General features: G+C 40.4%; 2 protein-coding genes, 1 long non-coding RNA gene and 1 other non-coding gene across 8 annotated transcripts in view; 1 reads left to right on the plus strand and 3 right to left on the minus strand.

The window, feature by feature from the left end:
• Positions 1-2,014: 2,014 nt before the first annotated feature.
• On the minus strand, positions 2,015-6,876 carry RDH14 (retinol dehydrogenase 14). The gene is made up of 2 exons (XM_019754491.2): positions 6,381-6,876; positions 2,015-3,059 (listed from the first exon to the last, which is right to left on the minus strand). Exons 1-2 carry the CDS (start codon positions 6,771-6,773, stop codon positions 2,442-2,444), a joined length of 1,011 nt encoding a protein of 336 aa, XP_019610050.2. The 5' UTR covers positions 6,774-6,876; the 3' UTR covers positions 2,015-2,441.
• A 37-nt stretch (positions 6,877-6,913) lies between these two features.
• Positions 6,914-27,402, plus strand: part of LOC141571506 (uncharacterized) — a 37,733-nt gene continuing 17,244 nt past the window's right edge. The window contains exons 1-2 of the long non-coding RNA XR_012496252.1: positions 6,914-7,018; positions 9,756-9,963. This is a non-coding gene — a long non-coding RNA (uncharacterized LOC141571506). The remainder of the gene's footprint in view (positions 7,019-9,755; positions 9,964-27,402) is intronic.
• On the minus strand, positions 9,724-26,996 carry NT5C1B (5'-nucleotidase, cytosolic IB). 5 transcript variants are annotated; one of them, XM_019754282.2, is made up of 10 exons: positions 26,964-26,996; positions 25,058-25,147; positions 24,548-24,679; positions 23,828-23,965; positions 21,992-22,471; positions 21,562-21,729; positions 20,316-20,445; positions 17,971-18,093; positions 17,409-17,590; positions 9,724-10,056 (listed from the first exon to the last, which is right to left on the minus strand). In XM_019754282.2, exons 1-10 carry the CDS (start codon positions 26,994-26,996, stop codon positions 9,724-9,726), a joined length of 1,809 nt encoding a protein of 602 aa, XP_019609841.2. The 5 variants fall into 5 exon arrangements, with proteins under 5 accessions (XP_019609841.2, XP_019609762.2, XP_019609678.2 ...); XM_019754203.2 differs by having other exon boundaries at positions 24,548-24,730; XM_019754119.2 differs by having other exon boundaries at positions 21,992-22,465; positions 23,816-23,965; positions 24,548-24,730.
• Positions 20,803-20,905, minus strand: LOC141571951 (U6 spliceosomal RNA). Its single transcript, XR_012496988.1, has one exon. It is a non-coding gene; the product is annotated as a U6 spliceosomal RNA (small nuclear RNA).

Genomic DNA, 27,402 nt, shown 5'->3' on the forward strand with positions numbered 1-27,402 from the left:
GTCAGTATGTCAAAAGATGGTCAATAACCAACATGAAAATGAGTTTCCAACTCAGTTACTCCATTAGCTGGCACATTACACACTCTAACAATATTTTGCTAGGGGTCAGAGGAAGTATCAAAGTGACAGGATTGCCTTTTACTTCTTTGCCCAGTGAAATGGTTAGAAGTTAGTCAGGAGAAAGGAGAAAGAAGAGAGCAGCAAAAGGTTTAAATAATCTTCAAAATCTAACTAGTCATACTATAGCTATTAGTTCTCGATTCCATCAAACACCGGGTGGGAAGGACATCTTCCAAATGGCAGCTCGTTTTACCTTAATAGTTGGTGTTTCCAGATGAGTTTCTAGTTTTCCATCATGATAAATTAATATATCCTATTTTATTATGGTGCCACAAACAAGAGCTCTGAAAGGCTCAATTCTTACAAAAGGCCTAAATCCCCTGAAAAGCATCAGGTATCAAAATGCAGCCAGAAAAGATGGTATTAAAAGAGAAAAATAAAAAGGGCTCCTTTTTAATGAAGTTGAGGTGTAGGACAGATTTATTAGCTTCCATTTTTCCAAGTTGCATTCTGGTGTATTTCCTGCCCATATTTCTAAGTTCAGCAGGTCTCTTTGTAGGATTTTTAAAAAAATATGTTTCAAAGAACACGATGCAGCTCTACCCACTACACCTGCAAAGACACACCTGTGATGATACGTACAAACACGAAGTGTTCTTCATACTCGCAACATAATTCTCTGACAGAAAACAGACCTTCTGTATGCTCTGCCAAGTTCCCGCCATTTTCAGAAAGAACTGATTCTGGTAACCAGATATAAAAAGCCTTAAGAATAATAACCTATCAAAGATTACCTCTAACCAAAACGGCCATTAAATTCAGTGTAGTTCAGTCTATCTTTTACTGTCATAATTCCTTTTCCCCAAAATTGAGATGGTTAAGACAAATAATTATTTTTGATGCTGTAACACAGATGCCTACAGCATTCCTACTTATTTTTATGCACACTACTGATTCTTTATTATTCATTCAAATATTATCATTAAATGTTTACTGTGTGTCAGGTATACTTGACTCTTGAGGAAGAAAAACTGATGAGAATATAACAATAAAATCTTTCCTTGGAAAATTGCAATTGTCTAACTGGGCTTGTGAAAAAATAATCAGTGCACTAAATTCCTAGTAAAGCTGCCAAGATCAATGAAAACAAAGTAGAAAGAGAATTGGTTCTGCCTACAGGAACTGGATGGAGATGGGACATATTTCAAGGAAATGTTGAAGGGTAAGTAGTATTCCCAGTGAAAAGGAGGAGGGTATTCCAGACTGGATACGATAGAAGGAAAGGGCAAGAGGCAATTGAGTAGGTGACTGGTCTATACTGAGGACTGGATTATACAATAGAGATGGGCTAAGACATTAGTCACTAGGGACGTGTGCCTATTTAAGATTAGATATTCAGTTCTCAGTCATATTTCAAGTACCCAGTAACGTTACGTCAATTCTACCATATTAGACAGTGCAGAGAATTACTTTTCATTGTACAAAGTTCTACTGCACAGAACTAAGAATACAAGGTAAGCCTTTGGCAGTTCATGGAGAGTCTAAAATGTGTATTAAAGAGTTTAAACTTTAAGTAGACAGGATTTATAAATATGTTCTACCAAGCCCCTTCAGGAATAGCTTGGGGGGGACTGCATCCCTGTAGCATTTCTATGACCTCTTTTACCAATCCAGCTTCTACATTTGAGTGACTTATTTTAAAGAAAAGAATTCTGCAGCTTAAAAAAAAAAAAAATACTGGAAATTCACTGTTATGGATCATTGGAAACCACCACAGGTTTTTAAGCAGGGACATGACAACCTGACAAAGATTTGGGTTTTAGAAATACTCATTCTTAAAGCAGCAAGCAAGATATGTGGGAAGGAAAGACACTTGGCATACCAAGATCAGTAGAGGCTAATGAGATGATAAAGGGCTCATTTCAGTGAAATTTCTAAAGAAACAGACAATTAAGAATTTGCATCAGTAAATTTATTCCAATTAAGAACTGTGTACACACACCAGCCATATTATTTCCACACCAGCATTGTAATAAAAATATTTAACACTTTGGCCATGAAGTTCAAAGATATTTTAAAAACTTCTCAAGGGTCTATTTTAAGTGAGTTAACATTTGTAATCCATGCTTTATCAATTATAATTTTAAAAACATACTATAATTGTATTGTCCATTATGCTTATTGATCATAACATCTTTTCTGAAATTTAGTTTTCCAACATATAACTTTTTTGTAACTTCATTGAACTTATGTACCATCTAGCAGTACTATGTAAAACCAAAATTATGTTTTCAAGTAGCAAGTGCTCAAGCCACACCATTTCTGAACACAGATATAACTGATGTTCGGTTTTATAAATAGCTCTCTTACACTCCTTGTGCCTATTTTAAAATGCCAACCATTACTTCACTGATATCCCAGAGTTTCCTTGCAACAGACTCATCCATGGCTTTAGGCAGTAGTTCTTCCTCTTTACAGTCCCCAAAGTACTTTCCTGACACACCTTCAACCTCGGATGAAGAGGCTAAATAAATCGAAGTCTGGGCACCTTCCACTGGGGTTTTGAAGAAAGCCCATGACATCAAATTGAAAAGTGGTTTGACCAACAGTGGAATGTGTATGTGTCTCCCAAGATTAGTCCGCACAATTCCAGGATGTAAAACATTGACAGTAACATTTGTGCCTTCTAAGCGGCGGGCTAGTTCTCTGGTAAAAAGAATGTTAGCCAGTTTGCTCCGACTGTAACAAAAGCTTTTATTATAGCTTTGTTCACTGTTCAAGTCTTCAAAGTTGATGTCTCCGTATTTATAAAGTTTGGAAGACACTACCACAATCCTGCTGGGAGCTGAACTTTTGAGGAGACCAAGGAGAAGATTGGTGAGTAGGAAGTGCCCCAGATGGTTCACTCCAAACTGCATCTCAAAGCCATCTTCTGTCTTCATGTATGGGCACTGGAAGATCCCTGCATTATTGATCAAGACATCCAGTCTAGGCTCTTCCTTTAAACGTCAAAAAGAGAACGGCAGAATTATGAACATGGGCCTTAAATATACCTAAAATAAAAAAATTTTAAAGTCTGGCAAACTATTAAAATGCCTCTATCAGTTTTAAACAATTGAGAAATAAAACAAAAACAAAAAATGCTTGCATGCTTAATAGGGGCCTGGCCTTGTACTTTTCACACATTCTCATCTACGCTCAACAACTCTGTACGGAAACAGGAACACTGAAGTTAGGTGACTTGTCTAGTATCACAGGGCTCCTAAGTGGCCAACAAAAATCTGAAGATGACATCTTCTGACGCCAATGTCCGGGCTCTTAAATAATAAGCCAGCTTGCTTTTCTAATTGGCCTTTTCAAACCAGAGAGTCCCTATGAGCTAGAGAGTGGAAGACAGGTCAGCACTGTATATTCCCAGAGCTACAAGTGTCAACACCAGGGCAATTTAGGATTGCTATATTTTTTAGTTTTCTAAGGGTAAATGGTACCATGGAGATGGAGCAACTTCAAGTCGTTTTCCTTAAAACTGGGACAAGCAGTTGAGTGGGTCAGGGATGCAAATTAAGAAAGAAAATCATGAGTAAATCAAATAAATATTTTTAAAAAATTATGCTGGTAATATTAAAATATCAGAAACAACATAATGAATCATAAATACGAACGCTCACAATAACAGCAAAGGAGATTAACAGAGGGGGTAGGGCCAACACACACCTTTAACCTCTATTATGACTCTAGAATTCAGTTTTTTTTTCACTACATGAAACCTAGTTCTTTCATGCTTTGAGGGGCCCCCCAACTTAGGAGATCTACAGAGTCAAAATTCTGCTCTATGACCAGATCCTGCAGCAGCTTTCCAGATTAAAGGCCTAAAATTTAGGCTGTTTCAAAGGGAAATCTTTTCATTCCTTCAACCATATAAGTTGGTTTTCCCTAGTCTTTCCTGGCTCCTCTTTGTCTCTTTTGATGGGCAGAGAAAATAAATGTACAACATGTTCCAGGTGTAAAGACAGAGTGATGACCCACGATTAAATTAATTTGAGGTCAAATTTCAAATTTCACTGGCCCTTCTGCCAAGTGTAAGTGAAAAGAAAAATGTGTTAAATTTCACAACTGTTATCAAAGCCTACCCGTCAGAGGATTAACTATTTCTCATTCTGTCTGTCTAAGCACCTTTAGCTTTTCGAATAGTCAGCTTCAAAAAGAAGGCAAAAGTTCACCCGTGGGGGAAAGAAAGGAGTGTTCTTTTTCACTAATCCTTTGGAAGAGTTTCCTGTATTAATCATTTCTGAGCCATCATTCTTTGCTGGGCTTGTGTTATTTTAAGACTTTATCATTTACTATTTTTTAAATTCTAGGAGATAAATGACATAAATACCACGAATACCAACCTGTGGGAAATTTACATTTCAATTAAAAAAAAAATTCTGGTTATAGTCACTGAACTTCAGAGCCAGAAGGAGCTTAATATTTAGGAGCAAGGACAACTTACTTATCTCCTTAATTTTTAATTGGTTCTGTCCCAAGTGGCCAAAGTCGTAAAATACCACAGGTAGGTATCAGGAATGAGAAGTATATCCAGCCACACTTACATTTTAATGACGAATAGGAATACCCATTTTCAGTGCTTCTAACATCTTACACATCAGTGTTATTTCTTAATTTTAATGTTTTACCTGAAAATGAAGTGGCCATAAAAACAAAACACCCCCCCCAAAACAAAATAAAAACCTCTCTAGATCTGCAACAGCTCCCAACCTGTGCATCAAAGTACCCTCGAGTTACAAGAAACTCCCAGGGTGCTATGGAGTATTAAATGTTCAAGGGAAACAAAGTGATACTCTGCTCAACATCTCAAAAACCACTATTTCCAGGGGGTTCATAACTGCAGCATTATATTGTGCTGTATTCTTTTTGATGATGTCACATCTTTGCAAAGCTGTTTTTAGCAGTTGCTGCAATGAGACGAAAGTACAAGGTTAAAAATCAATGCAGAACAAGAAATGAGGGTGGCGATGTCCAGTCTGATTCAAGTCTGAGCAGCTAATGCAGTGAACAGGTACACATTTCCCGTTAGTAATTATGGTTACTGAAGAATGAAATAAATATCTTTTCTTTCATTATGTTATTATTTTTTTCAAACAGCTACTAAGTTGTTACGACATCAATACCTATTAGGTTGTTTGAACATAATTACTTAACATAAATGAACTGGTAGATATTTCTATTGGCCTAAGGACATTATGGACAAATTGGTACGTTTTGGAATCTCCAAACTTTCTCCAGACTCGAGATTCTACCATTTCATACAAGCACCTTTCCTATGCCGGCTGACTTTAAATCTCACTTTTCTGAATGCTCTCTTGCAAGTCACCTCTGTAGGAAACCCTTCTATCTCAATTTCAACAGAGGACATCCACTTCAGTGGAATATTTATAATCTTAACATAGAAATCTTCCATCTCACTGGCAGGCAGCGAAGTGATAAACAGGAGTTAAAAGCAAGGGCTCTGGAGACGTACTGGGCAAAGGAATTAACCTACTGATGCCTTAGTTCCCTTATGTTTTAAAATGGGGATAACAATGCTTATCTCACAGGGTTACTGTGAGGATTCGATGACTGTAATAGCCAAGGGCTCTTGAATTTCATTATTTTTTTTCCAAACTATCTGAAATGCTTGGAATAGTTCCTGGCATATAGGAAATTGTATAATGGTATTATATATTTATTTAACATGGTAAGAATTATATATTTATTTCTGTCTCTGTTTAGAGCACACGACCACTGGGATGCCAAGCTCCAGTCTATTTGGATCTGGCTAGAGCGTGGTTAAGAATGGTACTAACGAGACTGCTGGTGGCAGAAAGCTCAACTTCCTACCCCGGAAGGCGGGTGGGGGAAAGGCGTGTTCCAAGGTCCTTGCCTAGCAGCTTCCCCTACTTGCTCTCAGGCTTGGTGCCCATTCACTTGGAACACAGGGAAAGCAATCCGGAGACCTGGCTGATCTCCTGGGCCCTCGTCCTCACGTAACTAAAAGAAATGTTCTGACACTGGCTGATTTTCCTCTAGGGCCTGTTTTTTGCTCAACATCTTCGTGAGACAGAAGACTGCCCTACCAATTTTTCCAGTCTGCAACTCCCATGCCGCTTCACAATTATGTAATTGTTTCTACTCTTGGTCTCAGTCATTCCAAGGTCACACCCCCTCGAGTCCGGGCGGACGCCTCCTGGCTCAGCCCTGGGCTGCGAGGCCCCGCTTCACCCAGCCCTCCGAGGCCCCGCGCTCGTCCCCGATCTCCAGCTGGCTCACGGAGCCCACACCTGGAGCATCTCCTGACAGAAGGCGCGCACCGAGCGCAGCGAGGCGAGGTCCAACTCCTTGACGACGAGCTCGCCCGGCCCGCTGGCGTCAGGGCCTGGCTCCGAGCCACCTGCCTGGCGGAGGTCGCGGCGGAGCTGACCCGCCGCCTCCTCGGCGCGCGCGCGGTCCCGGCAGCCCATGATCACCCGCGCCCCCAGGCGCAGCAGCTCGGCGGCCGTGGCGCGGCCCAGGCCGCTGTTGGCCCCAGTGATCAGTACTGTCTTTCCGTGCATGCGGCCGGCGTCCCCGCCTCCGTGCAGCCGCTGGACGCTGGGCCCCATGAACCGCCGAGCCGCCAGCCACAGGGTCCCACCCAGTGCGGCCAGTATTGCCGCCACTGCAGCCACTGCCATAGCAGCCGGGGCTCAGGCCCCACCGGTCCCTGCACGGGACTTCCGGAGTCGCCGCGCGCCGCGGCCGAAAGCTGCCACCTGCACGCGAGGAACTCTGGGGCACAGCCTGTCGTCCCGTGACGGTGCGGCGTGGGGCATGCTGGGACTTGTAGTTTTCCTGCCGAAGGCATCTGCTTGGTTATGAGATGACCACCGTGTAGGTCTTGGTGACTCTTTGGAGGCGGTTTCCAGCCTGACATTGGAGGGTGAGCACAATCCTCGGTTTTCTGGCTGCCGGGGTTCCTGCCCATGGAAATCCCAGAGTGGTGGTGGCTTTCTCCGTGTGAATGCCTAATGAATACTTTGAATTTACAAATCTCTTTATAGGCTGGTTTACAGATCCCACACTTCAGGGCTGGCTTAGTGTTTTCCGTTAAGGACTTCTGGGACTTGTTAACCCTCAGTTCACTTTTATTTTCACCCTCTGGAGAATTGTCCCTGCCCACAGGGACAATTTATTCCACACTTATGTAATTTGAAGCTGCCGAAGTCTGAGGACGCGCTTGTTCTCCCCTCCCCCCGCCCCCATAGATTAGGCCAAGAACTTAGCAACATGAATTAGTTGAGATGGAATGGACCAGTGGTTATCAAACTTTAGCATCACATCAGAATTACCTGAAGGGCTTGTAGAAACAAAGTTAAAAAAAAAAAAAAAAGGTTTTGGGGCTCTGGTACCAGAGTTTCAAATTTAATGGGTCCAAGATGGGATCTGAGAATTAGAAGTTCTAACAAGTACCCAGGTTTCTGATGCTGCTGGTCTGAGGACTGCAGTTTGAGAACGGGAGACCGTTATGGTATTGATCCTTACAGAAAAAGGAATGCTCAAACGGTGTTATTTGACACTGGCACAGATACAGTAGGAGAAGCTCGCATTTACTGTAAACATAGACTTCTGAGCAGGCCACTTCATAAGTACTTCCCCACCCCCTCCACGAGAATATTAAATGTACAAATGGATGGGAAAGTGCTTTATACACTGAAAAATACTTCAGAAATGTCAGGGGTTATTGCCCAACCACTCTTAAGTGGTCACTCATCGACTCACCCATCTGATATGTGCCAGGCCCAGTGCCTTGTGAGACTCACAGGGAAATAGGGTGTTTATTGCCTGGTGCAGAAAATTTCACTGCCCCAGCACCATTCTAGAATCTTCAGAACAAGAGAAGAGACACAAAATGCGTATCTTTTGAAATATACTCCCTGTAAGGTGGGCCTTTATTCCACACTTCTATAATTTGAAGTTGCCTTTCAAACTCACTGAGCCCAGGACACGTCTGTTTCTTCTCTCCAGTTTTATTCGTTTTCTGTCCTTCACAGCCTGGCTCAGTTCCTTTCATTTCCTGACCACTGCCAGCCCATACAGATACCTGCTTCACCCTCACGTATGACCCTCACTTGGCACTGAGGACTAACAGCCCTCTGGTGTTGGCTATTTGAGTTTGCACGTTTGACTTCCCCTAGGGGATCATTACGGTTTTGCATTTCCTAAAGGATGGGATTATGCCTGAGACTCTTGTGGTCTTCACATCAGGGAGTGCATAAAACACACTAGGTACTCAATGAATGTCATGACTGATACAGTTTGGATTGGCTTACATCAAATTGGGAAGCAGATCAAAAGTTGTATTTCAGCAGGGGCCTTCTTTCACTAGAGCCAGGGTAGAATATGCATATGTAGGTGGGGTAGAGATGGAGGACCAACCGAGTGCAGGGAGAAGAGAGGAGAGGGACCCTCAGACCTGCTATGTTACTGCTGTGTAGCTTAAGCATAGAACTTAATGGAATGACTAATCTGTTCAGGGTGGGTCCTATATCCGTGGAAGCAATAGGAATAACTCAATTTGAAAGGCTGTATAACACAGGACAAGAAATAGACATGGCTTTTGAAGTAAATAAGACCTGAATTTGAACCTTAGTCCTACTATTTATTAGCTGCTATTCTTGGACACGGTAGTTAATCTTTTTTGCATCTTAGGTTCTTTATTGATTAAAAAGGAGGGTAACAATATGATGTCACAAATGTTTGGTTTGATGAGAAAATGAGGTAACATGAAAACAACCAGCTGACTGTGCCTTAACATGTCGATTATGGTTAAGAAACAATCAATGTTTTTTGAAAAGAAAAGAAAAATCACAACAGAATGAAAACAATGAAAGGCCAGGATACTGCATGCCACATTTTGAAGCAGTGGCCAAGGCTTATTGCCATGCAAACATTGGGCCTACTTGCCAGGCCTAAAACCAGAGACTTCAAATATGAAGCCCTGTGGTCCAGACGCAATGAACCCATCAAATAAGCTTCAAAATACCCTTCCTAGGGTGTTCTGTCTGGAGCTCATCTTAGGTGGCAAATGCCCTGTATGAATAACCAGCTGATTTATTTCTGAATGACTACTATCAAAATTGATGGATATATGCAGGTGGAGTCACATTTTCATTCTGCATTGATTTAAAGGCTGATCATAGAAGCAACAGACTAAAAAGCTCTAATTTTCAAGAGTGTACTTAACCATACTCTTTCCATCTTTGAAGACCACTGTTCCATAATGATGATGGGTAACAATTTATTCTACCAACATCCAAAAAAGAGCAAAACTTTGTCAGACTAAATAGGCTTCTGACATAGCCCTTAAAACATTCAGGCATTTAAGTTCTAAACATATTCTGCAAAGTCATCAGTATGACTTACGTACAAAGGTAGGTGCAGTCGTATTTGACAGCATTGACAGCTCAGAGTAGCTTGAAGGTAAATTGAGGTTTCAAAATGTTTTCAAAAAAATTAAGAGAAAATCTTTCCAATGAACTAAGTCCTGAGTCTAATCTTCTGAAATACCTATCTAATTACCCTAGAGAGCCACAAGAAGTGGCTTCTGTAATACCACGCTCACTGCTTTATTCCTCCTCCCCATCACTAATTGTTCATTTTTTGATTAACGCCATAAGGTACATGAGCTGTGACAGTGCCAAATTTCTGTGTGCTTTCACTGTGGAACATGCGGTCATCAAAGAAGATGTGGGGCCGTATTTTCACTAAGATGGGCCCTTTGGGGGCTCCAGCAAGGAAAAGAGCTTCGTCTATCTCTAGACCCCAGCGGCGAAGGGTTTTCAGCACTCGGGCACCTGAACTGGCTGCACTCCTGGCTGTAACCAGGTAGGTCCTGATGGGGCAACATAACCGTTCGTCTTTGGCATAGAACTTCTTTTGCAGTCTGCCTAATTCTTCCAGAAAGCCTTTCAAGGCACCCTGTAAAAGGAATATATGTCACAGCTGTGATTCAGTGGGTCAAAGGAAATGAATGCTAAAAAAGCAGAGGCTTATAAGAGCTTATAAACAAATACAATACTGCATGCAGTATTATAAAACCTATGGCACAATGCTGAAACCCATTGCATTTATGTAAGTATATTTCCTTATATGGAACCATCCTTGCATTCCTGGAATAAACGTAGGGTGATCATATAATTTATTGTCTAAATACAGATATTTTACGATTGAAAGAAGTCTCTATTAAAAAGTTAAACCAAGGCAAGAGACATAAACCACTGATGGCAAAGTGGGATACTCTAAATCAAATTCAGTTAATTACCAAAAGCACTATTCTTTTAATTTGCTTTTTGTGAATTGCACATTTTAATGTTAGGAGATGTATTCCTTTATCTTGTTTAATGTCCTGTTGGCTTGGATTTAGCCTTGTCTTATATTTACAAATACTTGGTATTTCGTCACACTTACTTTTATCTTCAGCCTTCCTGAACACTTAGTTTTTGCTGTAACTCTGGGATAGAGCATAGAATTGGATTTTGCTATGTGATCCAATCTGAAAGTCTTAATTTTTAAAATAAGAGTTTTAGGACATTTATATTTATTGGTATTACAAATATACATGGTAATGGTTCTGTCTTATGATTTTTATAGTATTTTTCACGTTTAAAGCTTTTAAAGGATTGTTAACCAAGTGTCTTTTTTTCTTTATGTGTGTATATATATGTTTCTTCTAACATTTAGGAAGGTTTGTATCATTTCCTTCTATTGATTACCTTTATAACCATAACTTTTTATAGTACCGTTAGTACTTTGTTTTTTAAAATCTAGGATCTGTTATTTTTTACAATGAGAAATGATGAAATTAGGGAACTTCTTTACCTCTCTCTTACTCTCTATTTCTTCTTTAGCCATCCAGTTATACTTGTTTCATCTTTTTTAGTGTTCACGTTTATATTAGGAAAGATTCTCATATTTCTACTTATCAGCTTTACATTTTATCCTTTGATTAGCTATTGTAAATGAACATATCAGCATACTTAGTCTTCCTTAGACCTTTTCCCTTCACATTTTTCCAGTTTTCATTAGTTACATAATTTCTACATTGTTAGGGCACATAATATTTCTGCTTCATAATCCCTACAATTGTTTTAGTTTTGGTTCTATGGTTAAATATATATATTTCAGGCCCAGTTGTGTCTCTGCATTTCTAGTCATCTACATATTGGCCAAATATGTCCAACTGTACTAGTTTTGTCAAGAAAGTCTTGTGGAAATAATAATTCCTGGAATATAGTATGTTCTCAACTATTGACCTATTTCCTTTTAACTTGAATGAACTTTTGGTTGGATATAGAATTTGTGACTTATATTTTCTCTATATATGATATGTAGTGATCCACTGTCTTTTACAATACTATTGAGTGCTTCTGTGGAGAAGACTGATTTCCCCCCTGCAACTTGGATGTGCAGGTTGCCCAAAGAATTATTTCTTCGCCTTTGAAGTCAAATAATTTTACTAGGTCATGTATTATAATCATTCTGTTCTATTTCCCTATTACGTAATGTGGCCTTTCATCTTTTAATTGTTTAATGTATGTATAAAAATCTTCTGGTAACTCAGGATTTTTTCTTGATTTATGTTTTTATACACATATGCATCTTTATGTTGACCACACACAACCCTCTTCTCCTCTCCCCAGAACATAATTTCAGTGTTTTTCTTTAAGGACTCCAATTATGCATATGTTGGATTTTCTTTACCTGTGATCTATTTCTGTCATTTTTCTATCTAAAATCTTACTTTTCAATTGTACTAATTTCCAGAGTTCTACCATTTAACATCTTATCATCTCTTCCCTGATTCTTGCATTTCCATTTTATGACCCTGCTTTTAACGTTTTTAAAATTCATGGCAAATGCCTAGTCACAACTTTCACCTGTACTTTGGCAGCTATTTGTAGTGAGAGTTTTTTATCTGTTACTTGATCTTGCTCTTCTTTGTCTGCCTTTTTCTCATAGTATCTTTGCATATGTTCTGTGCTGGTCCCCTTCTTATTATTCATCACCGAAGTAGATTGCTTTTCGTAGGAACCATTGGGGGGTTTCTGGGAAGGTGAGGCATAGTGTTTGAACACTGACTTGTTTTCACAATTCAAAAGGTCTCTTTTCTGCTGTCGTGGAAACAAACTTTTCTGTAAGCATGACTATGGATGTGATTATTTATTTTGCTTTCTCCGAGGCTGCATATATCAGAAAACAACAAATAAAAATTCACTTCCTAAAGGTGAAAGGCACGTACATAGGTGAAAAAAATATAACTTTTTTTGGCAGAACAACAGGAGCAAAGAGGTGTAGGGACCATTGGTAGGAGCCACTTTGCTCACAGTTTGGCTTTGAAACATGGAGGGACACAGTTTTTGAGTACCTCCCAAAAGTCAGTTTATGTCACCATATTAAAATCAGGTATCAGTCTCTCTTCTATTTTTGGGTATGTTTTATAATTTATATATTTGTACAGTAGTGTAAGCATATAATTTATCAATGACAATACAGAACTATGAAGGAGAGTTATTCAAAAATACCTTTTTGAAGAGCTGTGTGATTTAAAACATTTGGTATCTACGTAGGATGTAGAAAGCTGGAAAGACTGTTACTCCTAACAACAAGGAAAAGCCAGATAATCTGAAAAATCGTAACTTTTCTAGACTCTATTAGAGAGCTGAGGTAATAGAGCAACCGACTAATGTGAAATCTAAGGGGAAAAAAAAATCTAAGGAAACATCTAAGGTATCTTCAAGAGCAGATGGAATTCCAGAACTGGCATGTCTTTGGTAGAGCACTTGAAGGAAGGCATACCAGACGCCATACAAGCAAGTATGAAAAATTCAGGCAATTTAAAAACAATTAATAAAGGCAGTGTAGGCTAATGAGAGAGCATGGAAGTCCTGGAAGCCACAAACACAAGAAATACTTCCTTATGGGCTTTTTTCCATGGACTTGGCTAGTTGCTTATGAGAAAGACCGCAGGCAGGGTGAGAGATGAAAGAATGCAGTCCTTGGTGGTGCAGGCTTGGAAGAGAGGACCAACTGCCACTGTGAGAAAAGACTAAAGCTCCACATTGTCCCATATCTCCTAAGGAACAAAATGCAAACACTGTTACCCCCAGAGCACAGGTAAAGATACAATACTATGGGGTGAGGGGAAAGGAGAACTCTCCACTCCTGGGAAAGACAGGAGACTCTTATGGACCCAGACCATTAGATATCTGCGATCACTGTGGGGAAGGCAAGATCAATGATAAAACTTCATCCCTAAGACCTAGGGAGATATAGGTTCTGGCCTAGATTTAGGCTGAACTAGGACAGCAGAGAATCCCCCATCCCCCGCCCCCATACCACTGAGCTAGCTGGAACAGACAAACAAGCAACCACTGGAGTGGAGTAACAACATGGAGACCATCTCTGAGGCACATGCACAAAGGGAAGACAATACCTAAAGCTGAAAGTGGACCAGGAATATTGTGACAAACCCTTCACCACCCTATCAGAGGAATTTGAAGCCTGTGGAGAAATGAAGGTAACAGCAGCAACAACAAAATGCATAGCTAGTCAAACTCCTGATTTGTTTGATTCAAGCCATCACACTAATTCCTAGCAGAAGAGGAGGCATGCCTATAACCAGGCAAAAAGTTTTACCAATTTTTTTTTTTTTTTGGTATTTACCGAAATATATACTATTTACCAAAACCTGTAGTATATACACACTATGATTGGAAATTAATCAAAGATGTATGAGAATACAATAAAACAAAACAAACAAAAATCTTTCAAGAGAAAGTAATTAACAGATGAAGACTCAGTGATGACTTAGATCCATAAATATGAGAGAGGGAATTGCACACACACACATACACCCCACACCATATTCAAACTTCTGAAACACAGACAAATATAGAAAATCGTGAAGGCATCCAGAGAAAATTAGACACGTTACATATACAGGACCATAGATAAGAATCTCAAAACCATTTGTTGTCAGAATCTATGCAAGTGAGAAGACAAGGGATGGGTATCTTTAAAGTGCTGGGAAAAAAAAAAAAAAACATGATCAATGCAGAAAGTCGTATTAAGTCAAAATAAAATATTTTTCAAAAATGAAGGAGAATAAAGAGTTTTTCAGAAAAAGAAAAACTAAAAGTTTTTGGTTACAGCATGTGAGTTCTACATGGAATGTTCAAAGATGATCTTCTGGCAAAAGGAATATGCTACCTGGGAGCAACCTGGATCTACACAAAGAAATGAAGATCCCTGGAAATGTTGAAAATGAAGATGAGTACAAAAGACACATTTTTGTCTTAAAGATAATTGATTACCCAAATGAAAAATAGGAGCGAGGTATTGTGAGTTGATAGTATAGATGAAAGTAAAATGTATTACAACGGCACTATTGTAAGGTTCTTACGCTAGATATGATGTGACATAATGTTGTTTGGAAGTAGATTGGGATGACTTAAAGTTGTAGATTGTAAATGCCTAGCAAGGGCCATAAGACAAGAAAGAAAGATAAATGAAAGACATACAGAATGAAAACAGAAATAAAGGTGTTTTTATTCCCAGTCAACATTGTGTTCAAAGGAAATCTCAAATCTACAAAAGTTTTACTATGACTAACAAGTGACTTTAAGAAAGTTGCAGGATGCAAGGTTAATATACCAAACCAATTGTGTTTCTTTGTATTTTCAATAATCAAATTGGCAATTAAAAATTTAAAAGTATTATTTACCATAGCACCAAAAGTTATGAAATACTTAGTTATAAATCTAACAAAATATGGGTGATAGCTGTAGGAAACCTATAAAAAACTGATGAAAGAAATCAAAGATGACCTAAATAAATGGAGAGATACACCATGCCAGTGGGCTGCAAGACTTGATATTATTAAAATACCTATTCTTCCAAGACTAAGGTATAAATTCAACAAAATCACAGCTGGATTTATTTTTCCCCAGAAATGGACAAGCCAATTCTTAAATCTATGTGAAAATGCAAAGCAGTCGGAATATTCAAAGGATAATCGAAGAATAACAAATTTGGAGGACTTGCACCACCCGATCTCAAGAATTAGTATAAAACTATGGTAATTGATAAATTATCAATTTATCAAAACTATGATAAATAATTGCGACAGAGTGATATTGGTAAACAATAGATACCTATGTTAAAGGGACAGAAAGCCAGTCCTTTCCACAAATTGTGTTGGGATAAGTAGGATGCCTATGAGAGGCAAAAATGAACCTTAACCAAGTATTTTGCACAAATAGAAAATTAACTCACAATAGGTCAATTCCCCTCAAAAAACCCCTAAAATTATAAAACTTCTATACAAAAACAGACGAGGAAATTTTTGTGACATTGCACTAGGCAAAGATTTCTTAGGTATGACATTGAAAACATAATTCATAAAAGAACAAATTGGTAAATTGAGCTTCATCAAATTTATAAGTTTCTGTTCATGAAAGACACTGAAAGATGTTAAGAGAATGAAAAGGGAAGCACAGACTGAGAAAATATTTGCAAAACACATAACTGATAAAGAACTTGTATACAGAACATATACACTCTCAAACCTCAGTAATAAAGAAAAAAACTAAACAAGCCAATACAAATGAGCATGAGATTTGAACAGATATTTTTGTCAAAGAATACATATGATGGCAAATAAGCACCTGATACGAGATAGGGACATGCAAATTGAAACTACAATGAGATAGCATTATATAACCACAAGACCAGGTTAAAACAAGCAACCAAAAATCAACTGACACAGTACCAAACACTGGTGCGGATGCAGAGCAACTAAATCTCTCAAGACAGTGCTGTTGGGAATGCAAATTGGTATGGTTAGTTTGGAAAATTATTTTGCAGTATCCTACAAAGTTTAACATATATTTATGTGACCTCGTAATCCTACTCCTAGATATTTACCCATGAAAAATGAGATTTTATGTTTACATAGAAGCCTGCATGTAAATGCTTAAAATGGTTTCATTTATAAATGCCCCAAACTGAAAATGACCTAACTATCCTCCAACAGATCCACAGAACAGAATACTACTCAGCAGTAAAAAGGAACCAACTACTGATCCGTGGAATGATAGTAAGGAATCTGAAATGCATTACGCTAAATTAAAAAGTCAGATTTGAAAGATTGCATCCTATGTGGTTCCATTTATATGGCATCTGGAAAAGGCAAAACTATAGGGATAGAAATCAGATTTGCAGTTGACAGATCCTGGAGATAGGAGGTTAAGGATAACTTCAAAGAGGCCTGAGGGAATTTTGAATATTAAGTATTTGGCGTTTGGTTGTGTTTTCACAACTGTAAGCGTTTGCCAAAACTCTTAGACCCATTCACTAAAAATTATGAATTTTGCTGTATGTACATGTAAATTATACCTCAACAACTCTGACTAACACACACACACACACACACACACACACACACACACACACACAGTTTAAGTATCACTTGCTGTAATGTGAGGTGAGCTAGTAAAACTTTTCAGCTTTCAGTCTCGTAATACTTTTATAAATGTAACAAAAACAACAATATTTAAGTCTATCTTAAGCTCAAGAAGAGCTGAGAAAAAAAGGCCAATTCCTTGGTAAAATTCGTAGATTTAAATTGATCAGTGAGGATTCGGTTTGTAGAATATTTTGATATTTCAAATTTCCTTTGGTTCAGAAGCTGTAGGTTTTGTTCATTTCTGACCATGACTCTAACACTTTAGTTCATGGATTGATTAAAAAAAAAACAAAGAACTTACTCAGTTTCAGTTTGATTAGGTTTTCATAGTTTATACTTGTTTGAGGCTCATTATTTGATTGAATTGAAGTTCTCAGTTTTACAGATTTTCTCAATTAAGCGATGCCTTTAGGAGTTTGAGGTTATGGACAGAGAGGTTCAACAGATGTTTACTGACCTGTTGGAAATGGCCTTACTATTTTAAGAACCTATTATGTAGAAATGGCTTGTTGGTAAGTCATTATACCTCTGTTACTCAAAATTTGGAGGAGGTGAACTCATTATCATGAGATCATAGAAACATTTCCAAAGGCTAGATAAAAGAAGGTTAACATTAAAAAATAAAGTCAGCAGCAGATGCTTCAAAGTGAGTTCAGGAAAGAAAGAAAGGCAGAAAACTGCAAAGAATCAGAAGTGAGGAGTGGCCTGCCTAAAATAATTGGAAAGCCATCACAATGAACAATTATTTATATCTATATGTTGTAAAATAAGTAGATCAAAATTCATTCGAGCTCCTGGAACCTACCTGAGCCGTGCATTTATTCTCATGTGTTTCCTGTTGAAAGAATTTGTCCATCCCGTGGTCTTTGGTAGGATGTTCGCAGTCTTCTGAGAAGATGGTGGCATCCCCATCAAAAGCCACACGGAGCTGTGTGTCACAGTAAGCCATGTCTTTGCCTCCATCAAACATTGTTGCAGAAGCGATCCCTGGGGATTGATTAATACTCATCTCAGGGCCATGAGTTTTAGTTTCTACCATTAAAAAAATAATAAAAAGTCCTCCCAGACCTTGCATTTTCTCTCTAGCTATTCCCTGATGGCTCAACCCCTCTTCACAACCACACATTTCAAAACAGTTGTCTATGCACTGGCTCCACTTTTATAAGGAATGGAAATGTGTAATGGGTGGATGTCCACTTCTAGAAAGGTCAAAGCTCGGAAGGTCAAACTTGAATGCTGCTAAGGCGGAAACACCTTACAGAAAATCCAGCAAGGGCATAAGCGACATAGTCACGTGGGAAGCCCATTGTAAGTAACTGCTAGTGCAAACCTCTTTATTAGCTAGAGGGATAAAACCAAGCTAATACCTTCTTGAATTGCTTCGTGGACTGTTTCAGAATCCGCAGAAAGATACAAGTTGGTAAGATAGGTCTTCAAATAGCCAACGGGGCTTTTTCCACCAGTCATACAGAAGCGGTCAATTAGTAAGCCTATTATTATCGGGCAAGAAAGACTTTGTTATGCCAGAGACTAAAGACAAAGTACTTACCGGAAATGCAAATGAGTTACCTTAGGAATAACTGAGTTCCTACTGAGCTTTTGGAATTACCTTCTTAGTGCCATTATTGACAAACGTCTCAGCTGTTTTAGGTGATAGTGGATGTGTTTGGTGTGTGATAGTTTAGAAAGTCCATCCACATAGTAGGTCATGCTGATTTAGTCTCCCAAGTGTATGACAGCCTTCATTACCTCCTTACAGAATGGGAAACTGAGACATAAGACTTGTCTAAGCCCACTGGCTCATACTGACTCTTGCCCTTCAACTATAGCCTCCTCACTCGATGAAAGGACCAATTAGCGTGACTCTGTTTTAAGTACCATGTCTGCATTTCTTCAGTAAAAATACAAAAGAAATAACAGGTAGTGCTAGGAATAAACCACAAAATTTCTGAAAGTGTCTCTCCTGACTTGAAATTTTAAATGGAATTATTAGCAGACTAAACACTAATATACCATCAAATGCCTTTCAAATCAGCAACAATGAAAACAAAAACACTAGATGTTGGTGAGAGGTTTGTAAAATAGGTACCCAAATACACTGTGGATGAAAGTATAAATTGGTACAAACTGTCTAGAAAATAACTTGACTATACGTACCAAGAGCTTTTAATAGGTTTATACCTTTTTATCTAGGATTCCTTTATTTTATTTTTTTTTTCCTTAGGAGTTTATTCTAAGGGAATAATCTGAAACTCTGAAACTGATAGAGATTTATGTAGAAAGATCTCAGCCTCAGTGAAGGACTATTTATAAAAGCAAAACATTGTTCACCAATGTTAACACTTCGTAGTTAAATGAAGTGTAACGTTATACATATAAAATATTATGTACCCATTCACAGTGTTTTTCGATATGTGATAAACTGGGTAGCTGCACATGCTATAAAGCAGAATTTTGAGTCTAGTCCGTTGTTTATCATCTGTGTGGACCACGAGAGTAGATGGGGCCCACCAGCCGTTGAGGTGGACGTGTTTGCTGTGGTATTAATAAATTACTCTCACTTTTTCACTTAGGCCAACATTGCGCAGAACACAGACAATACCAGCGATATTCAAATTGCCTTCTGCGCCCAGAGAATGGAAGTAACTAACTCTTCCAAGTAAAAGGTTGTCATCCCATGAATAGGCTGCATGAGAAGATTGCGCTACATCAGTTATTAGCAGAATTAATAGATAAATAACTGTGATTTTTTTATACTACTACCCTCAATGGGCTCAGTGTGGTGAGGGGTAGATAGACCTAAATCACTTACTAAATCAAATAAGAGTACGTTTTATAAAAATAATAGCTGCAGTTTGTTGAATAATCACTATACCAGTCATTTGTGCTAAACCTTTTATGTATGTTCTCTCTTTTCGTGTCATAACACTTTGATGGCTGCATTTTGGAAAGACGAGCATTCTTTAAAGTATGTCTCAGTAAGACATCAGCCTTATAGTTAGGAAACATAATATAAAACTCATAGCTTGTAGTATATCTTTATGATTTATAAATATGCCAAATTTAAACCTTATTTTGGCTTGACATACCCACAAAACACAAGACATGTCCCTTAGAAAATAGGCTAAAAGTCCCCAAATAAGTAGTCAGGTAATTCCCTAACAGGAAAAATGGTGACTTTCTTTGCATGTCTCCAGCATACTGATGGGAATGCTATAAAGAGACTAGAGTCCATCCAATTTTTGCATGCAACTTTGCTGGCGTGAGTACGGATTTGATGTGTGGGGAAAGCAGCCAGGGAGAATCAGATTTTAAGAGTGGAAAGGAAAGGTGAAAACCTTTAAACCTTTAACATGTATCTGTGGTGAGCAAGAAGTTTGATCACACAGAGAAAGCCTCTGGGTTGACGGCTCCTTGAAGTCAAGTTCAGAAGTGAAAAACATAAAACAGAAATATATTACAGGACCTGGGATTAAGACTTTGAAATTCACACTTGACAAGTTAAGGCCAGAGCTTTGGGCCCAACTCTGTGCTGAAGTTAAAAATGAACATGGCCTCTCTTGTTCTGACATGGGCAAATAAACATTCCGTGCGCAGAAGGGGGTGTCAGTATCAAAGACACTGCCTTCGTTAGGCCGCAGTTAGCAAAATAACATGGCTTCTCTCCTCCCGAGCAACGACTGTACTTGCACATGGTATTTATTTTACTTACCATAGTGATTGACGCTGTTTATAAGCCGCACTCCCACTTGGGCATGGTTATTAGTCATCAGTACAATATCAAATAAGTCCTGTTCTTCAGGATACAGATCTCGGAGTCTAGCATTGACATGCTGCAGAGCCTGCCGGTTGCAAACACGAGTGTATGTAAAGAGGGCCAGGCAAGGTGGGCATTGAGAATCTGCAGAGAAGTGAGCTCATCAGCATCCCATTCAAGCTCTGAAGATACGGCTCCTTAAGGCCGGCTTCTGCCATACATTTCTGTATTTTCTGCCTCATACACAGGACTTCAGTTAATCGTCATCGAATAGATAGGTCATAGTTGTTGAAAATTGTTACATTTGGTTAACTAGAAATATCTCTTGTTGGGTTGGTAGAAAGAAGGAGCAGGCTAACCCTTTTGTGGTTTGTCTATTTTTTTGGGGGGGAGGATTTTGTAAAATTGGACTTTTTTGATCACCTGATAATGATTTTTTGTGAAAAATATAGAATGCTTCATGAATTTGCATGTTAACCTTGCACAGGAGCCACGCTAATGGTCTGTATTGTTCCAATTTTAGTGTATGCGCTGCCAAAGGGAACATGTTGTCTATTTTTAAACAGGGATCTTTAGAATAGGTGCATGGTTTTTTCCCTGCCCCTACCATAGCCCATAAGTACTTTCTACACAACTTGTGGAGATGTCATTTGTTTCTGCCTGGTGACGATGTTATTGGGTAATCTTCCTTTAAGTCATAAAGGGGATCACAGTTATAAATGCTATATACATTTCTGTATGTGTTCAGAGAACCTTACTTTCTCTCTTAATATCGTGCCCTTAAGTGCCAAGAGCATCTTGATTTTCTTAACATGCTACGTCTGGGGCAAGAGCCTCAAAGGTGACTTTCATTTCATTTTAAGCAGGCATTTTAGTTCTACTAGTACCCGGAAGTATAAGCTCATAGTGCTTCTGGCCACTGCTCTTCCCAGGGAGGGAACCAGGTTTCTGTCACACGGCGCATGATGAGGAGTCTGCTTAGGGAAGCCCAACCTCCCAAATCTAGGGACACAGCCCCTTCTTCAGCAGTCTGGAAGCCTCTATGAAAGCATAAACTGACCCAGGGTCAATGTGAAAAGGGCAAAAATGACAGAAGTGGACGAGACATTATGAGACAACATGGAGGAGATCCCAAAGGTCAGCCCGAATCCTCCACCTCACCATCGAGCGTCCTGGCAGCCCAAAGACCTCTGCAGAGTACCTTGACAAAGCGGAATGCGGGTCCTGGAGTCAGGATGACGTTCTCGTTGGTGAGCTGATACTCCATGTACTTTTCCAGACCCTCTTCCTCGTAGATTTTCTTGCCGTCCATCATGTTGAAGAGAATTCGGGATGACACAGAGATGGTGATGGCATGCTTGGGTTTGGGCTGCAGAGAGGGGCGCCAATGGGGTACAGTCACACAGACCCCAAGGGCTCAGAAACGGGGCTCAGCCTGGGGCAAGGTGAGAAGAAAACAGCGGGCCGTTGCTTGGAGCCCTGGGGTGCTGGAGCTAGGAGGCAGGTTTAGGGCGGAGAAGCAGGGGGCTGAGCTGACTTCCCTGCAGTAGGGAGAGGAGGGAGGCTGGGAGAGGCTTGGCCTCTGAGGCAAAGGGTCGCCCGAGGTACCAGGGGCGGTGGGCCCTGCTCACCGGCCGGGGTCGCGAGCAGCTTGGGGACTTCTCATACAGGGTCCTCACGGATGACCAGTAGGCTTCTTCATCGTCGTCCTCTTCCTCCCGCTGCCGGGGCAGGTCGGACATACAGTCACGGTCCAGCTGAGAGGAGTAGTGCGCCTTGCGCTGGGCATAGGGCTTCCATTCAGTGGGGGGTGTACGGGGATATTCTCGCTGCTGCATCTCCCGGGGGTCCCGGGGGTCCCGGGGGTCCCGCATCTCCCGCACGATGCCATGTGGCCAGGTGTCAGTGTTCTCATGCATCTTGCTGCTGCTATGGGGCACGGACTGGGGCTGGGGCTCCGGGGGTGTGGGAGGGCAGGAATCTATAGGCGCTGGTGGTGTGAGTGGCACGGATGGGGTGGGCGGGGAGGGCTGCGCGGACAGTTCTTGCTGAGACTCCTGCTGGCTGGGGGAGGCAGATGAAGTGCGGGAGGTGGCGGAGCTACTGTGGACCTGGAACAAGAAAATGGGCGTCTGAATTCCACGCTCGCCAGAGATCCCTGGCCCCATCTCTGCCCAGCTGGAGTCAGGGAGCTGTCCCCTTCCCTCTGTTCCATTCCTAGGCCTGAGATGGATCCTGGCTCATCTCGGCTCCTTTAAGTGGGGGCTTAAAGGGGTTTAGACATCTCAAGGCTCCAGATATTAAATATTTGTGTGAAATGGACACAGACAATTGCTTTCATTTCCTCTTAGCTCCCCCATTGGCACCTCATACTTTTTTTTTGAGTAGATAGGGTACAGGCCCTCTTCCCTGCCCTTAGGCAGATGACGTATAGTTTGCAAAGTTCTGTATGTATGCCTGCCCAGTCAGAGACCTCTGGGTAGGCAGAGGGCTTGTGTAAGGGACCTTGCTTGTCACTGCCTCCATCTGTGAGCTCCAGTTGGCTTGATGAGCAGCTAGACCAGATGTTCCCACCGGAAGACTCGACACACCCACTCGGGGCACCTGTCTGTCTTCACATTGCCCCTACTATTAATGCGCCGATTGCTGGAAGGTTGGCAGGTGGGAGAATCGAGTATCTCCCACTGTCTTCGGAGGTTTGTGTGTCTGTGGAGCTCCACTGGAGACAATCATCTTCCTAACCAGGAAGGAACCATTCTAGAGGAAGGGCTCTCACTAAGGTGTGCAATAAATGATTGAGCATCCTCACGTTATTTCAGTTGTTATGATGGTTTCACCTGTTTCAAAAGGCATGTTCTTGGTTAGATTATTGAACTAGTCCTCACAGAGATAGATGAATTGGTGGGAATACATGTTTTCCCAGTGGCTGGATCTGTGTCATCTCTCTGAATCCAAAAATTGGATCTCAAAACTAAGCTTTCTGTCTTATATGGCCAGGCTGAGTTAGGGACCCAGGCTTAGCCACACAAGGTAACACTCCTAAGTTATCTTCTTTGTTGACCGTTTCACACCCTCTCCTTGGTCTTGGGTACATAGTTGTTGAATGAAGGAAGGAATGAGAAGCCATAGAGTTTAATCATTAACTGTACAGCTTATAGACCTGGAGACCATGGGTTTTAATATAGCTCTATTAATGTTATTAATGTGAAATGTTATGCAAGTTATTCTGTGTTTCAATTTTCTTACCTGTAAAATAGGGCTTACAGGTGTGTGTGTGTTTTTTTTTCTGTGTGTGTGTGTGTGGGGGGTGGGTAAATTAGCTAAAACATCTAAAGTACGTAGAGCAGGTCCTGGCATATACAAAGCTTCAATAAACGTTAACCATCATCATCATCAGTATTTTGATGATGATGACGATGATGAAGATGGTGCAATCATGTATTCCATCCTTTCATGGCCATCTTTACCTTAAGACTGGCAGTCTTGCTTCTGTTCTCGTCTACTGATGGGGCTTTGGTGGATGGGCTCCGTGAAGTTCGGGACCACTCACTTCGCACGATGTACCCACGAGAATCTGTCTTTGGCAATGACAATTCTTGTGATCCCTTTCAAGGAGAGAAGAGACCCAGGAATGTCCTCCCATGCATGTGCCTACAGAATAGCCACGTCACGCTAAACACAGCAGCACCCAGTGAGAAGATCCCTGGCCTCTATCACCCTTAATTAACCTTGGCCCTGGTGTACTTGTCTAGCTCTGGCCCAATCCTAACTTCTGTGAGCAGCCACACAGTGGGGACCCACGTGGAAGAGCATTCAAAACCAAGAAACAGATCTGCCAGCTCACATTTTCTCATCTGTGCCTCCACTTCTGTGGTACTCAGTAGAGTTGACCATTTATTCTCTCTTTCCTCCACTTCTTCCCTTAAGGAGAAGCCCATTAACAGATGCTAAAAAGAAATAGGCACCATTTTTGAGCAGACTACAAAAATCAGGGCAGCTGGTAGCTACACAAGGCTGCAGCAGGAGCTGCGTAAGTGGGAATAGAACCCTCTAGCATTCCCTTCAGGAGGAACCGCAGGGAAGGAGACCATGGAGAGGCTAGTGGAAGTTTCCTTTCCCCACACCCTTCCCCTCACCCAGATTGACTGTGACACCCCTCCAAAATCAGTCGTTTGATCTCTGCTCACCCTGATCATGCCGCTCTGCCGGCCCTGCTCCCACAACAGGCCCATGTGAATGTAAATGTGTATTATGCAGCAGGGGCCAAGAAGGACTGTTCCCTCAGCTGCACTAAGGCAGTTTCTACACGGCGGGTGACCATGCATGGGGCAACGTCTCAGCAAGTGATTCGGTGTGACTGCATGCGTCATCTGAAAGATTGTGCAGAAAATGATCAATGCGATGGCCAGACTCCCCTCCCCTCCCTGATCTGAACAAAGACCAGTCTCCTCCCACAGGCTGAGCAGAGGAGACAGCAGGGTTTCTACTCCATCTATCTACATGAACGTGGGTGCGTGTACTGGATGGAAGGCAGGGACCAGCGTCGCCTAGCTTTGCCCTAACCTCTCCATGAGGGATATTAGCCCTTCATACAAATCTCGGCAGCTCAGTCCTCTTGCAGAACTCTCTGCCCCCTAATACCTTCTATTATGCTTTCCGCTGTTTAATTCTCTCACCAACTCTAGAGGTCAGCTCACCTGAGTGTTCAGACGAACTCCTGATTTCTCAGGCTCCCTTTTTTTCTCTGCTTCTAGACTGTCTCTTGAGTATTTTGTTCCAGATTCATTCTTAATATGGAAACAAAGAAAGTGTATTAATTTTAATCTCAGGGGCATTAGAAACCTAGGGTTTGGATTTAAAAGGATAAATCAACATTAGCATTTGTCTCTTTGCCAGTATCAAAAACTATATAAAGTTGAGGCATATTTTTTTGCCCCGTGCTAATAAGCATGAGTAAAAATGACATATGAGAGAACTATATAAATAATTTTTAATGTAGAAATGTGTTGGTTTATAGATTTGAAGCATGAGGCATTTATCACTTAAAAAATGATAACATGGGAAATGCTATGGAAGAATTTTCTAGGGCTCAGTGGTACTTGTATTTAAATGTGAGTTTGCTTACACAGAATACATTTTCCCCCCTCTGTCACTCTGAAGACTGCTACTTATGTAACTTATTTTACTGTGCAAAATTGAAACTTCTTATTTTCTTCCCCCCCCTTTTTTTTTCTGAATAAACCGTAAGTCCAATTTTCTGTGGATTTGAGGCCCACTGATGTTAGTCTGATTTTTAAAATCAAGGAACTTAATTCTGTGCAGACCCTGTATGGCTCTATTGACAGACATGCCTTACGTTCATATTATGTAATTACTCACAGCATCTAGAGTGAAAAGAGGTTTCTTATGAACAAACTAATAGAGACACTATCTAGGAGAGCACAAGAACTCACTTCATGGACACTTATTCAAAATCTGTTTTCATTTTCAATCGCAGGAAATACCATTATATTGGATCACTATTTGTGTCATTTCGTGCTAATTTGGTAGCCACAATGCGATCTAGGTTAGTGTTATTTATCTGTTCAAGGAGCTCAACCTCTGGCTTAGACCAAGGTGCTCAGGGGCGGTCTAGTCATCTCCTTGGACTCTGTGCATTATACCCAGGAAAACCTGATCAGTGTTAGTTGAATGGTTGAGTCTGTGACAGTGGAGAGTGGCATAGCTGTGTGGTCTTAGAACTAATCCTACAATTTTTCTATCTTAACCCCCCGCCTCCACGCACATTGTCACCATAAAATCCTGTCATAACTCCCAAAGGTATTTGAAATCCAATCCCTCTTTTCCATCTCTGTTATCATTGCCTTGGTCCAGGTCTCCAATCATCATGGGCCTATATTCTTACATACAGCCTTTTGATCTGGTTTCATGGCCTCAAATCCTCTCAACTTCTAGATCCATCCATCCCATTTATTTAGGTGATAGGTAGGAAACGTAAATTTAATTATTCTTCATTTTTGGAGACACTCTTCCTTCTTAGACAAAACAGGAGCCTCCTGATGTATCCTGTTTACTTCCCACTTGCATGGCTCCACTTCACGCCTTATCTCTACGTTCTACTTACGCCAAATCACTCGTGTTTGCCTATCTACCACCCTGTTTACTTGTAACCTCGTCTTCCTCTTAATGTTCATCAAACCCAGCTCAGCATGACCTGGGAGAACTTTCCTGAGTTACACGTTCCTCTGTGTTACCCTGTGTCTTTTGTATATAATTTTACTGAGCACTGCACTGCACTTTGTGTTTCTCTTTCCTACTAGGCTGTCCGTTCTTTAATGATGGCAACTGTTTTCACCTCTCATCATGAACATACAAGCATATGCACAATAAATGCTGACTTATTGGATTTAGTGATAACATATGCTTTCATCTCCTTTTTCTCTGCTCTCTTCATTTCCTTTACTTCTCCTTCCATTTTCTCTACATGTGGTCATCATCTGAAATTATTGGATTCTTTCAGAGAACTCCCAGAGGTAAATGGTGGACTGATATCTACTTTCCCTCGGCTCTTAGGTAAGATTCTAAGATGTTTAATTCACTCACCTTCTTCTTCTGTTTCAGAGATGTTTGACTCATTTCTTTAACTACTGAAATTCTTTTGCTGTTAAGCAGTTTTACACCTCCTCAGCTCCATTTCTTGTTGCTTCTGTTGTTTCTGTTGCTGAGTCTATGCACAGTAGGGCAGAATGTAGAATGTCAAATTTATGACATCATCTGAGATTCCATAGTAACAAAATGACTGTGAATACATGACTATAAAAATAGCAGTATTATTTATTCATATGTGAGTACTTCTACTCATGATTATTGTCTGGTTTTCAGGAACTGATGTCTAAACAATGTTCAAATGTTTAATATGTAGCAATATTCTTCTTTTAAAGTTTCTTTTAGTATTGCTATGTCACTTAGTCTCATTTGTGGCTGCATATTTTCTGGTCCTGCCAAAATTAATGGCAAACTCATTTGTGGACCTAATCATTTA

Source organism: Rhinolophus sinicus, linkage group LG05 (genome assembly GCF_036562045.2).
Source record: "Rhinolophus sinicus isolate RSC01 linkage group LG05, ASM3656204v1, whole genome shotgun sequence".
Taxonomy (NCBI): domain Eukaryota; kingdom Metazoa; phylum Chordata; class Mammalia; order Chiroptera; family Rhinolophidae; genus Rhinolophus; species Rhinolophus sinicus.

Bases quoted from the DNA above. Each gene is read 5' to 3' on its own strand.
- RDH14 (XM_019754491.2), bottom strand. From the start codon at position 6,773: ATGGCAGTGGCTGCAGTGGCGGCAATACTGGCCGCACTGGGTGGGACC. The intron at 3,060-6,380 runs GTGTGGGCTCCG...TGACGTTTAAAG, and splicing joins TCTGTCAGGAGATGCTCCAG to GAAGAGCCTAGACTGGATGT.
- NT5C1B (XM_019754036.2), bottom strand. From the start codon at position 26,996: ATGAGTCAAACATCTCTGAAACAGAAGAAGAAG. The intron at 24,731-25,057 runs GTGAGCTGACCT...ACAATCTTTCAG, and splicing joins GAGTTCGTCTGAACACTCAG to ATGACGCATGCAGTCACACC. The intron at 17,591-17,970 runs GTATTAGCTTGG...ATCAATCCCCAG, and splicing joins CCACGAAGCAATTCAAGAAG to GGATCGCTTCTGCAACAATG.